At 42.5% G+C, this 12204-nt stretch overlaps 1 protein-coding gene across 1 annotated transcript; it reads left to right on the plus strand.

Annotated features, from left to right (window-relative positions):
* Positions 1 to 7799: 7799 nt before the first annotated feature.
* Positions 7800 to 11971, plus strand: LOC124652149. The gene is made up of 3 exons (XM_047191175.1): positions 7800 to 8542; positions 10990 to 11035; positions 11616 to 11971. Exons 1-3 carry the CDS (start codon positions 8110 to 8112, stop codon positions 11755 to 11757), a joined length of 621 nt encoding a protein of 206 aa, XP_047047131.1. The 5' UTR covers positions 7800 to 8109; the 3' UTR covers positions 11758 to 11971.
* The last annotated feature ends 233 nt before the right edge of the window (positions 11972 to 12204 follow it).

The following is a 12204-nucleotide window of genomic DNA, read 5'->3' on the forward strand; positions in this document are numbered from 1 at the left end:
TTGCATTAGTCAAAGCCAACTTTTCAATTTCCATGGTCCTCATCTGCTCATGCTTGCCTATACAAGATATGCTTCGATTTACTTTAACATCATTTTCACCTTTGCCTCCGTATATGACCATTAGATTTTGTTGTTAAGTCTTTGCTTCCTCGACACCATAGCCAACGGGCTTCTGCATCGTCAGCTTGGACCCAGTGTCAGATTCCACAAGCTCACAATCCCCATCAGCCACTCCCGGTCCATTGCTTTTCTTACCTTTTTATTTTCTTCTAGTCTCATGTCAGCTCAAACTGATTAATTATTTGGACATTGTTAACTTGGACTAATCTATACATGTTATATTAAGACATTTTCACCTTTCACAAAGAAAAATAATACTAAGACCTTTTCACAAGAAGATAAATAAAACTGATCGTTCATTTCTTCGATAAAGAAAATCTATTAATACTAAGTTCATACAATTACACCTGGTGTTGCCGCAACATAATGTCGATACCTAGTCGAGATATATTGTTTTGTACATTTATTCATTCAACAGATAAAGGATCAAAGCCTAGATTTTTTCCTTTTCTTTTGCCAATGCTGTTGTCAACATGGCAAAGAGCAACATTTTCTTGCACAGGTTCTGCTGCATTGCTGCTAGTAGTACCACCACCACCCTTGACCGCTTCATAGTCACATTTCCATTGTGGGGTAATCTGTCAAATCTTGAAGCAAAGCATCACCTTCAGCCGCTTCAGGTGTCATGATAAAATGATTCCTGCTCTTTCTGGAGAGGATTGTGTGATAGGGTTTCAGATCAGTAGACTCTCGACAAAGAAAGACTACTCAAGGATTATATGTGCTGCATCTGCCAATTGCCACGATGGGTGATGGGTCTCTCCTACTCATCTTCTCCATCGCCACCGGCCGGCCCCTATCTTTTCTTGTCCCAAGGGGCTGGCCCAAGGAGTGGTCCTTTTCACGCAACAGAAAGCCATCCATCCATCCCTGCTGCTGCTGCTGCTTCTTGTTCTCTTGTGTGGTTGAGGCCCTACTGTCCAAGGGGTCAGCTCGGAAAGACGCTGATCCCTCTAGCCATTGCTGGGTTTGCAGAAAGCTAAGGCTGGGACGGTTTTTGGGGAAGTGGTGATGGCAGTCAGGGCGTGGTTGCTGGACGTGCTAAACCCATTTGCAGCTGCTGGCTGGTTTGGTCCGATGAGATGGTTGGTTGCTTGCCTCCTCCATGATTCTGCTCACCTCTAGGGGAAAGAAACAATGGAGCTCCTCGCAGCCCATCCATTGGCAGCTCATGTAGTTGCAGCTTATCTGAAATTTTGCCATGTCTGATTCAGACTGAATGATTGAGCAGGTGTTTCTCCCATCTCACTCACAGTAACAACTTTGAGGGTGGGGACTTTTAGGATCAACCAGTAGATGGAGAAGATGAGATTTGCAAGATAAATCAGTAAAACACAACAACTTTGAATCCAGCGGGGCCATGGTAGTATGTTGTACAGTGGAATGGCATGGTCCTGAATATTCTTCAATCATAGAGCAAGCGAGGAAAGAAGATCAAATCGGTGTCGCCTGCCTGTGTGAGCTAGTTTTTGTGGGCCTGGCGTCTGTTAAGCATGGCCTTGAAGTGTCACGTCATGTTCATAGGGAAAGCAGGAGCCTTCCTTTCTGCTGTGCCCCGTTGGAGCCATGGGGGAAATGAGGAACAGAGATTCGGAGGAGTGGGCGAGCGGGGTGCAGTTCAGTGCAGGCATTCATTTTTGCAGCGAACTGCATCTCCTCTGCACGTCCATATGATCTGGGCTGTTGGAGTTGGAGAGGAGTTACTGTTTAGCACTGCTCTTGTGTCCTTGCACGCACCACGCTTCCCTTGCTTGCCATTGATGCATTGCCAGCACGTCGTGTTCCCTGGTTTGGCAGCGCTAGATATTCCTTCCACATTTCGTAAACAGGTCAGAAACATTTCACTCACACCACCATTTACATACAAGGTCGTACATGTTTATGTAACCTCCGCGCCGCTCCCCACCTAGGGCGACACGGTGGCAACCATAGTCGTCACCACATAGCACGGCCGCCTCCCGTCCTCTCCTCTCGGCAACCATAGTCGTCACCACATAGCACGGCCGCCTCTCCTCCCCACCTCTCGGCGGTGGAGCAGTTTCTCGTGGCGGCTTCAAAAGTCATGGGAGGTGGAATTCGGCAGTCATCAGCGCGGGGCATACGGCCGCAGGTTCTGGCGAGTGGTGGCGGCGGACCTTGGTCGTTCTCCTACAGGGCGGCCGACGACGGTGGCAAGCTCGCGATCTGGTTGATTGCAACGATGGCAACGTTTATGCATCGCTACCTTGTTAAAGATATTTTTTGGGCTTCAACTTCGGCCATGGCGGTGTTTATGCGCCGCTACCTTGTTAAAGACATTGTGGTTTTAGTCTGCATCGTCTCTCTCGGGTTGTTTCGGCGGAAACCCTAGATCTAGGACTCCTGGACCGGACTATGGTGGCATTACGATGATGTTCTACCCCCTAGAGGCATTGTTTTGGAGCAGGTGTTTGCTGGAGGTATCGGGAGGTGGAGTGTTGTGGCATTTACTGCGCCAACGACGATGGGTCTCGGCGGTGTGGCGTAGCGGACTCTATGCAATGGACTCGTGCACGTCGACGGAGTTGTCTGGCGTTGTGGAAACATCGACGATGGGCCTAGCAAGACCAATGTGTTGAGCCCTCCTAAAGATAGGCCAATGAAGACGACAACGGTGGATTTCTAGAGAGTGTGCATGTTGTGCTAAAAATCTTTTTCTTCGATGACACAACCTTGTATTTTCCTAAAGGCAGCCAAAGATAGATACTAAACCATAGACATATAAATGCCAAAGAAGTTCTCCCGCAATTTAAATTTGAGCCTCAATGCCAAGGCTACATGCACGTGTGCATCCATTAAAGTAGCCAATCAACGTCGGCAAGAGTATCAACACCCATATGCCAGGGAAGAACAACCGAACAGCCTGGTCGACGTTGCTAGGGAGCCAAGAGTACGAATCACCATTGTCGACGACGTAGCAGTCGGGACAAAAAAAGAGAGGATAATCTTCCTCGTGTCGACCATGAGAAAATATCCAAAATCGATCTAGCAAAGCAAGATCCGATGGCCCATACTTAGAGAATTGCAATATTCCAACACCAGGAATGAGATCTATCATCGAACAAAAGATCAAAGGTTACTTATTGTAGATGATGCCATTTCCATTGAACGGATGCCAAAAATAAGATGGCTACCAAAACCCTAACCTAGTCTGTTGAAAATACTACTTTTATAAAAAAAACTCCACACATAGATCGAGTCTCCATTCCTCCCAACGCCGGTGAAGCCGATCGAAGGAGGGGGGCCGATCTTAGGAGAAGGCAAAAGTAGAGGCGGTGGATGTTTTCTTTCGAAAGGACACACCATAGAACAATTGGAGTGATCATTTATTTAGATCCAATTCCGCTCACCATGATATACCTAAATAACATCCAAATTTTTTTATAGGGAAATTATCCTGATCGAGCGAAAAGATCGGTTGCTCTGTTCGCCCACGCGTTTTCCCTGACCCACCACTCGCTTGCTTGCCTGGGTTATGTCCCATTACCCGTTCATACGCAAGTTCTGGTTAGCACTCATAAGTTGAGACAACATAGGAGCCAAATGTTGTAGTGCTGCTTTCTAACATGTATGCTCCCCTTGAAAAAGCTTTGCTTTGCTACCCTACCGTTCCCATCGTGGTGCCACCACCACCTAACCAGAACTAGTATATGCGGCTTGGTGTCATCTTCTCCAGCGCCGATGGGGCTTCGCTGAGCTGGAATCGCGGCAGGCAACACCAAGTCGATGATGGTACAACCAAGTTTTTTGATGTTGCATACACACATTTTTTTTGTAACAAATGTGTGTGTATTGTAGAGAAAGCACAAGCGAGAAGTTGCAATGGTTACATGGGCGTTTGCCACAAGTTTAGGTTTCCCCAAGAATTTTTATGTTTGAAATGTTATTTCAAAATGTAACAGACTTGTATGAGTTTTGTGGCGAAAGCATGCGCCAAATGTTGTAAGAGTTTCTACAAGTTATGTTTCCGAGATTTTCAATGATTTGTACATGTTTTAAAAAGTTGTAAACACATGATATTTTTATTGTAATTTTTTATGTTTTTTATTGCCACAGCTGATGTTTTATGCAAATTAATTGGTACTTAACGAACTTTTCATTACTGCATACACATTGTTTTTGTTGTTGTAATAGCTTTTGATTTTTGTTGAAATTACTAACGATTTTTGTTGAACTTGTTGGCGGTTGTTGTTTGCAAATCAATCTACGCTAAATAGCTCTTGTTTAACCACTCTTTTATGACATTGTTTTCAATACTTGGTGCGATTCATATCCATCTTAGAGTGGCATTTTTGTTGTAAATACCGGGAAGGTTGGGCCCAAACGACATATCCCTTCGATTTAATTTGGGAAGGTTATGACCGCAGGTTGAGTTTCAGAAAACCAAGAGGCAAAATGCTAAGTCTTGTTGCGGTCGAACGGCCGTGACGATTAGGGGTGGGCTTAAAAAATTAAAACCGAACACAAAAACCAAATTAACCAGTACCAAAACTGAGACTAATTTGGTGAATAAATATGATAAACTAAAATTAAATATATAAATTTAGTTTTTACTCTCAGTTAACCGGAAACCTCGAAAAAACCGAGTTACATATAAGTTAGAGCGAAATCCTTCCATAGATGGGTCCAGTTTAGTGCATTCACACTGCATCTGTGCCCAAAGGCAAAAGTCCACCACGCGAGCCCCTTGCACCGGCAAATCCAATATGCCGACCAGGTCAGCGGTTATCGCGTGCCGCACACCCCGCGCGCGGTATGGGCCGGCCTGGTCGGCCAAGTTCGTGTTATTTTTTGTTTTTTGGTTTATTTTTGTTTTTTGTTTTTTTGTTTCTTTTCGGTTTCTTTTTCTTTTCTGTTTCTTTTTTTTCATTCTTCAGATTTAATTTTTAAAATATAAATATATTTTAAATGTAAAATGTTCTATCTCAATTAGTCAAAAAATTCAAATTCAAAACTTGTTCAAGTATAAAAAAAATTCAAATGCGAAAATTGTTCAACTATAAAAATTGTTTAAATTCGAAAATTGTTTAAATACGAAAATTGTTTAAATACGATATTTTTTCAAATTCGAAATTATTAAAATATAAAAAATGTTTGAATTCGAAAGTTGTTTAAATTTGAAAGTTGTTCAAAATTAAAAAATGTTCAAATTCGGAAATTGTTCATATATAAAAAATAATAAAATTTGAAAATATTGTTTTTCAAATTTGGAAAATTATGATTTTTTAATATGTTCATATTAAAAAATATGTTCAAATTTTGAGTTTTTAAAAAACATAGAAATAAAAGAAAAGAAACAGCAGAAATAAAAGAAACGAAAAAAGAAAAACGCATTACCTGATGTTCGGCCACGGCCCAGCTAGCAACCTGCGGGCACAGGGGTTTACGATGTCCTGCTGCTGCCGACCTGGTCGGTGGCGATGAGCCCCCACTTGCACTAACCTCACATAAGCAGATCCCTATATCCGCTCGCGTGCATGCGAGAGTAACCCACGCACGGAGCGGCCCCCTTGGTCACTCCTATTGGGCCAGCCCATCCGTCCAGGAATGGTTAGTTTTTCCCGTATTAATTTTACTTTTCTAAAAAAATAGATTTTAAACTTTTCATATTTTGAAAATTATATCTAAAAAATGTTCAGATTATAAAATGTTCAAAATTGGGAAACGTTCAAAGTTGAAAAATATTCAAATTTAAAATTTATTCAGAGTTAAAAAATTCAAACTTAAAAGATGGTTAAATTGAAAAATGTTCAAGTTTGAAATTTCATTGAATTTGAAAGATGTTCAAATTAAATAATGTTTAGATTTCTCAATCAAAAAAAGAAAAACAAAACCGACAAACCGAGGGAAGAGCCGAAGAAAAAGGAAAAAAACGAGAAAACTAAACCAAAAAGAACTAAAACTGGAATACCAAAGACACTTGGGCCGCAACATGCTGCTCTCGCACGTGTGCGAGCATTAATACACCCTACAGCGGGTCGATAAGTAGGTTTTCCCCTCACGTAGGGACCAACCCCATTCAAAAAAATAAAAGTTACGCATTCATCCCCTAAATGGAGTACTATTCTGAGAGATAAAATCTTTTTCTAGGCTAAACTTTCAGTTCCTTTTCTTTGTTTTATTGCCCAAGGACGTGTAAAATCGCAGACTTTTTTCTAGACTATGGCTTGAAGATGAATGTGCCCCAAGCCATATGGCCGGGCCATGCTCCTACCTTCGTCCATGATTTGGTTTCTAGGCTTTCCAGCGATTTGGCTGGAACTGTCTGGTTAATGGAATGACATGATTCCGAGCTGAAAAAAAAGTCACCCGATTCCATTAAAATTGATGGGAGAAAAAAAAAACCCTGTCATCCTCACTAGTCCCATGCATTCGGTTTTAACGGAAAATTTCCATATCAATATGCGGGGGATAAAGATAAACATTTTTTTGTGAAACAGGGATAAAGATAAACATAATTGACCACGGTGGATTATCAATTTTTACAAATTAGAATATTTTCTGACCAACGGGAAAAGACCATAGCACCCCTGGCCGTGTACATAGATATAGATATGTCTTTTTACTCATTTTCATCTGATATACGGGACGGAGGGGGTTCATCTCTCCGCCCGTGCGGTTATCCCGCGGCTTCGCTCCTGCCGCCGTGCCTTCCCTCCGGCAGCTCGTTCCGCCCGTCCTCCTCCGCGTCTCTCCCCCCCGTTCGGCCCTGACCCCGAGTTCCGCCGAGCTCCTTCGCCCTAGCCTTACCTCCTCCACGGCGAACGACGGGCCACGGCGGCGCTCCGGCCTGGCCCTCGGAGAAACGGTGAGCGCCAATAATTTCGGTGCTTCTCCCCCCTACATACTGCTCCCCAATTTCAATTTATTACATCTGTCCTACTCAGGCCTTGTTTGGTACTAGAGTGTTTGCAGTTAGCGGGGATAATAATACAGTATTGAGTGAATCCCTAGTGTCACCCAAACTTCACAAAATTCCATCCCCAATCCACTAGGTAGGGCTAGAATATTGGGGATTGAAAAAATATACTAAGAGTTGGGAAAAAGGGGATAAACTGGGATTAAACTCGCAATACTCTAGCACCAAACATGTATTTAAAATAAGTGGGGATTTGAAATTTGGTGGGGATTATTCCTGGTTCCTGCTAATGCCCACTAAAACTCTAGAACCAAAGGTCTCATGATTCTCTTCCTCTCTTTGCTTGTAGGAACCCTAGCTTTGGGGATTTCAGTTGTCCTCAGACTGAAGTATGAGCTGCTGCCCTTCCTCGCGCGCGCCGGTGCCGGCACCCGCGCTCGAAGACGAGAATCTCCTCCAGGAGATCCTCATCCGCCTCCCTCCGCAGCCATCCTCGCTCCCCCGCGCCTCCCTCGTCTGCAAACGCTGGCGCGGCATCCTCTCCGACCCCAAATTCCTCCGCCGCTTCCGTAAGCGCCACCGCGAGCCTCCCCTGCTCGGCTTCTTCGCAGGGCATATCGGCGTCGAACCCGTCTTTACCGCCGTCCTAGATTCGCCCGACCGCATCCCTCCTGCCCGCTTCTCCGCACCGTGGAGCCACCGCCCCGGCCTCGATCGGTGGCAATTCATGGGCTGCCGCCATGGCCTCGCCATCCTGATCAACTACCACGACTGAGGAGGTTGTCGTGTGGGATCCCCTCACTGGCCAGCAGCGCCGCGTGCCTTTTCCGCCGGGGCTCTGCAACACTGAGAGGGTCAGGGGCTGGCGCTGGCACGCCGCGGTGCTATGCGCTGACGCCGAGGACGGGCATGTGCATGGTGATTGCCTCTGGAGCCCGTTTAAATTGGTGTTGGCGCGCGGCGGATGCTCGCAGGCTCTCGCTTGCCTCTACGACTCCGTGCACGGTGTATGGGGAAACATCGTCTCAACGGCGACTACTCATGTGATCCATCCGATAAGGCCCAGCGTCCTCGTTGGAGATGCGCTCTACTGGTTGTTTTCTGATGGTGGCATGCTCGTGTTTAATGTTGAAGGCCAGACTCTTGGTGTGATACAGAAGCCAGGGAATGCCCACTGTACTGGATTCTGGTCCTGTCAGCCCTTACGGATAGATGGCGGTAGCGGCCTTGGCCTCGCAGTTATCTCGAAGATGAACATCCAGTTGTGGAAGAGGAAATCAAACTGCAATGGTGTTGTCGGGTGGGTGTTGATGCACAATACCATTCAGCTCGAGGGGATGTTTCCACGGGAAATGCCCAGGGACGATAACCGGGTGCTTTTGGTGGGGTATGATGAGGACACAAATGTGGTTGTTCTATCTACAAGAATTGGAAGGTTCATGCTCCAGCTTGAGTCGATGCAGATCAGGAAGATTTCTGGAAGAATGGAAAATGGCAACCGTTTAATGGAATTTTATCCCTACACAAATTTCTACTATACTCCAGGTAATACCTCGCTATCTTCATTGCACAAACAACAGAAATGCAGTTAGTTTCTCTTTGCTAACATCCATTCTGATTACTTTCCGGACTTGTTGCTTGATTCTGATGGGCTAGATCTATAAGAATAAATTGGTTGTTTGTTTCTCAGTCGGTGTGGTGACATCTGATACCTGAACAACTGGAAACTGGCTTGTTGTGTTTTCTCATTCAATATTTTTCCTAGCAATATATGTTCGACGTGGTTGATCCTGATGTTAATCATCATTGAAATTAGCATGCCTGTTTTATCAAAACATAGTATTAGTTCATCAATTTTGAATAGTACTAAGTAATGCTTATATTGACACTGAGGCTCTCAATCTGTCCATATTTTTATTTGGATATTGGGCATAACTGTTCGCACAATATTTGCTTGTAGACAGGAAGTTTGGTGGAATTGTTTGGATCTGAAACTGTGAACTTATGAGATCTTCTAATGTGTTATGTTGATTGAATATGTGCAGTTTATGCTTTTGTTATGTCCTTATCTTCTTGATCAGTTACTTAATTAATAAGATGACACTGGCATGGATTTGATAAATTTCAAAAAGGCCTATAAGTACCAGACTTTTGTGCTTTCTGCTCCACGAGCCTCTCATGCGCACTTGATACAGAAAATAAATCTCAAATGACTTGATAATCTAGGAGGTTTAGTAAAGGCCAATCTTGTACCCCCTCTGTTCCATAATTCTTGTGGCAAATTTGGATGCATCTAGACATATTTTATGAATAGATACATCCGAATCTGCGACAAGAATTATGGAACGTGTGAAGTAGTTTGTACCATGATCATATTTACTTGGGTAGCACAAAAAACGAGAACATGCTAACTGAAAAGTTTGAAGGTTTGTGTACAAGCTACAAATTAGGTATGCTTCTATTGCTGGAATGATGTTAGTCTTGTCTAATAATGCTGAAATGATTAATGTTTGGATATTGTTGTATGATCTCCAGAGTGTGTGTTGATGTTTATATTTTCAGCCATGGAAAATTGTGAGAAATAGACTTTTCTGCGAGGAAGTAGTACAAAGTGGTTTTGACCGATGTATGCTTGAGTTCTTGAAATGTGGAAGTGTCTATTTGTTGTAGTGTCCTTACATTTTGCATGATGTGGCCTGTGATGTGGCTGACAAAGAAATTGACCCAATGTACTATGTAGGTTCTTCTGGCTCTGTATGCCCTGTCCTGTGAAATTCTTTGTATTATTATTTCTCCCTCCGTTCACTAATATAAGATGTTTTAGAAAGCTAATTTAGCTTTCCAAAACGTCTTATATTAGTGAACAGAGGAAGTACCTAATATCTGTGGACACCAGTGAACTTTGCACGTGTGGATCGTGACAAGCTGGTTGCTTCGGTTAATTTGCACCTTTGTTCACTGCATCGTGTGCACTCTGGATCTTTGCTCACATCTTTCTGTGCGTTCTTTTCGATTTCGGTTACTTATTCCCAATGTAAAATTTGGACAATGTTCTTAATTGTCTGTGTTGTACTTGCTTAACTAGTGCTAAGTATTATGTATATGATGGAAGTGAAGACTAGTTACTGTCAACTTCACGTAGAAAATTATTTTGCCGCATAGCATATCTATTAGCAGTACAAATGATTTGCATCATCAGCATCAGACTCAACCCTTCAGTGGAATATGTTTTTTTGTTTATCTTATCTTATTGGTATATATATTATATATAGATATATTAATAACGGATGGAATAAAGTCAGTTAATAACTTTTCTGTCATTTGACAACCACTCTTGCAAAGGAGTTGATGAGAGAAGTTAGAGGGACATGGGCCTTTGAACCGTAGCCTCAAACCTTTTTTTGCCTCAGAATGTTAATGCTTAGCATTTTCGGAATGCTATACAATGGAATCAGTTTTACCTGTGTTTATCTTGATGTCATATGTGAAATAGTTGTTTGGTTTCCATTTTGAAATTAAAACTTATTATGTTGATTTAATCATTTTTGTGTGAAAATAGCTACTTCATTGACATATGTAGTTGTATTAAACTTGCATCAGTCTTTATCTTTATGGAAGAACTTAGTATTATTAATATAGCGTAATAGTAGACTACTAGTCTACTACCATGTAATGCTCATTTTTGTCTCGCATTTAGCATAACTAGAAGAAATTCCTAGAGACTAATTCTGGATGAATATCTTCTTGAACATCTTTACTATCATGAGCCCATAACATGTCCTTCACTACTTGGTAATTGATTATTATCCTTCTTCCTTGCACCTGGCGAGGTATGTGGCTTCATACAGATGTTCTTTACCCTTGTAATAATAGATAGTCTTACTCCCCTCGAGTTATATCTTACATAGATTATAACAGTTTGCACACATGTCTTCCAATTGAAGTATTGATTCATCTTTTCCATTGGTTTATTGGACTTCTTTGGCTTGTAGGAAGGGTCATTGCTGGTGGAGATGGTGGAGCTGAAAATGTGAAAAAGTAAGATCTGTTAATGTGCTATGTCTGATGAATATAATGTGAATTTATCTTCTTGCTCAATTACTTAATTATTAACATGATGCGTACCATGGATTTTGATCGATTTCTAAACTGGATAGTTCTTGCATTCCCGGAAAGCCTATGGGCTAGATACTATAATCTTCTGCTTTCTACTCCACCAACCTCTCATGCATGCCATAGAAAGAATCTTAAATGGCTTGATAGTCGATGAAGTTCAATATTTGCCTCTGATGGAGTCATTGAGTTACTGATCTTTCTTGTTTTTTACTGCGATGATATGCACTTATGTATAAAAACTTCATGAGATGTCAACAGTTAATGGAGGTTGAAAGTGTATAGTGCACCTAATAAACTAGGCGTTCTTCTATCGTTGTGGCGATCTTAATTTTGTGTAATAACGCTTGAGATGGTTCTCTTTGGATATTTATGTATGATCTCCAGAAAGATGACTTGATGTTTTTGGTTGCAGTCATGCAAAACTGTGAGATGTTACTTCATTTGATTTTCAGTGAGTGCCTCGTATAAACGCGTTAGATTGATTCCATTGATTGTTCTGCAGGTACCTAGGCTTCTCTTCGGTCTGCCGAGATGCTGTAATGCTTTGCTGTGGGTTCTTCTGTTTTTGTATGCTGTCGTCGCTGATGTGGTTGATGCTGAAATCGATGCCCTGTGTAGTTTCTAGGTTCTTCCGGCCTGCGTGACATGTCATGTGAAGTGGACTTGTAGGATTTAATCATGTAAATGTGCTTGCTTCTTTGTATCATTGCTACCGCCTGTAGACATGAGTCCACTAGACAGCGGCTTGCGTGAGTTGCTTCGGATAATGCTTCGAACTGTCAGTAAATTGGTACATTGTGGTTCATTTGCTTAGCAAGTTTCAGTGGGAGCTCTGCATGTGCTCTGCATTTTTTTTTTTGAGGGTAAACATGCCACTTTATTAAACAATCACAGAATTTGGGATACAAAGACCATCAGGTGGTTGTACAAGCCAAACCTGACGTCCAAAGTCAGCAGTAGTTGCTGATCGTCCCAGTCTATGAGCCTCATTATTTGAAGCTCTATTCTCATGCCTAAAGCATGTTGCCGGTGATTTTTATTTCCTCAATTATCATACTATAGCTTCCCGCGAAAAGCCGCTTCATTTGATT

Source organism: Lolium rigidum, chromosome 5 (genome assembly GCF_022539505.1).
Source record: "Lolium rigidum isolate FL_2022 chromosome 5, APGP_CSIRO_Lrig_0.1, whole genome shotgun sequence".
Lineage (NCBI taxonomy): Eukaryota > Viridiplantae > Streptophyta > Magnoliopsida > Poales > Poaceae > Lolium > Lolium rigidum.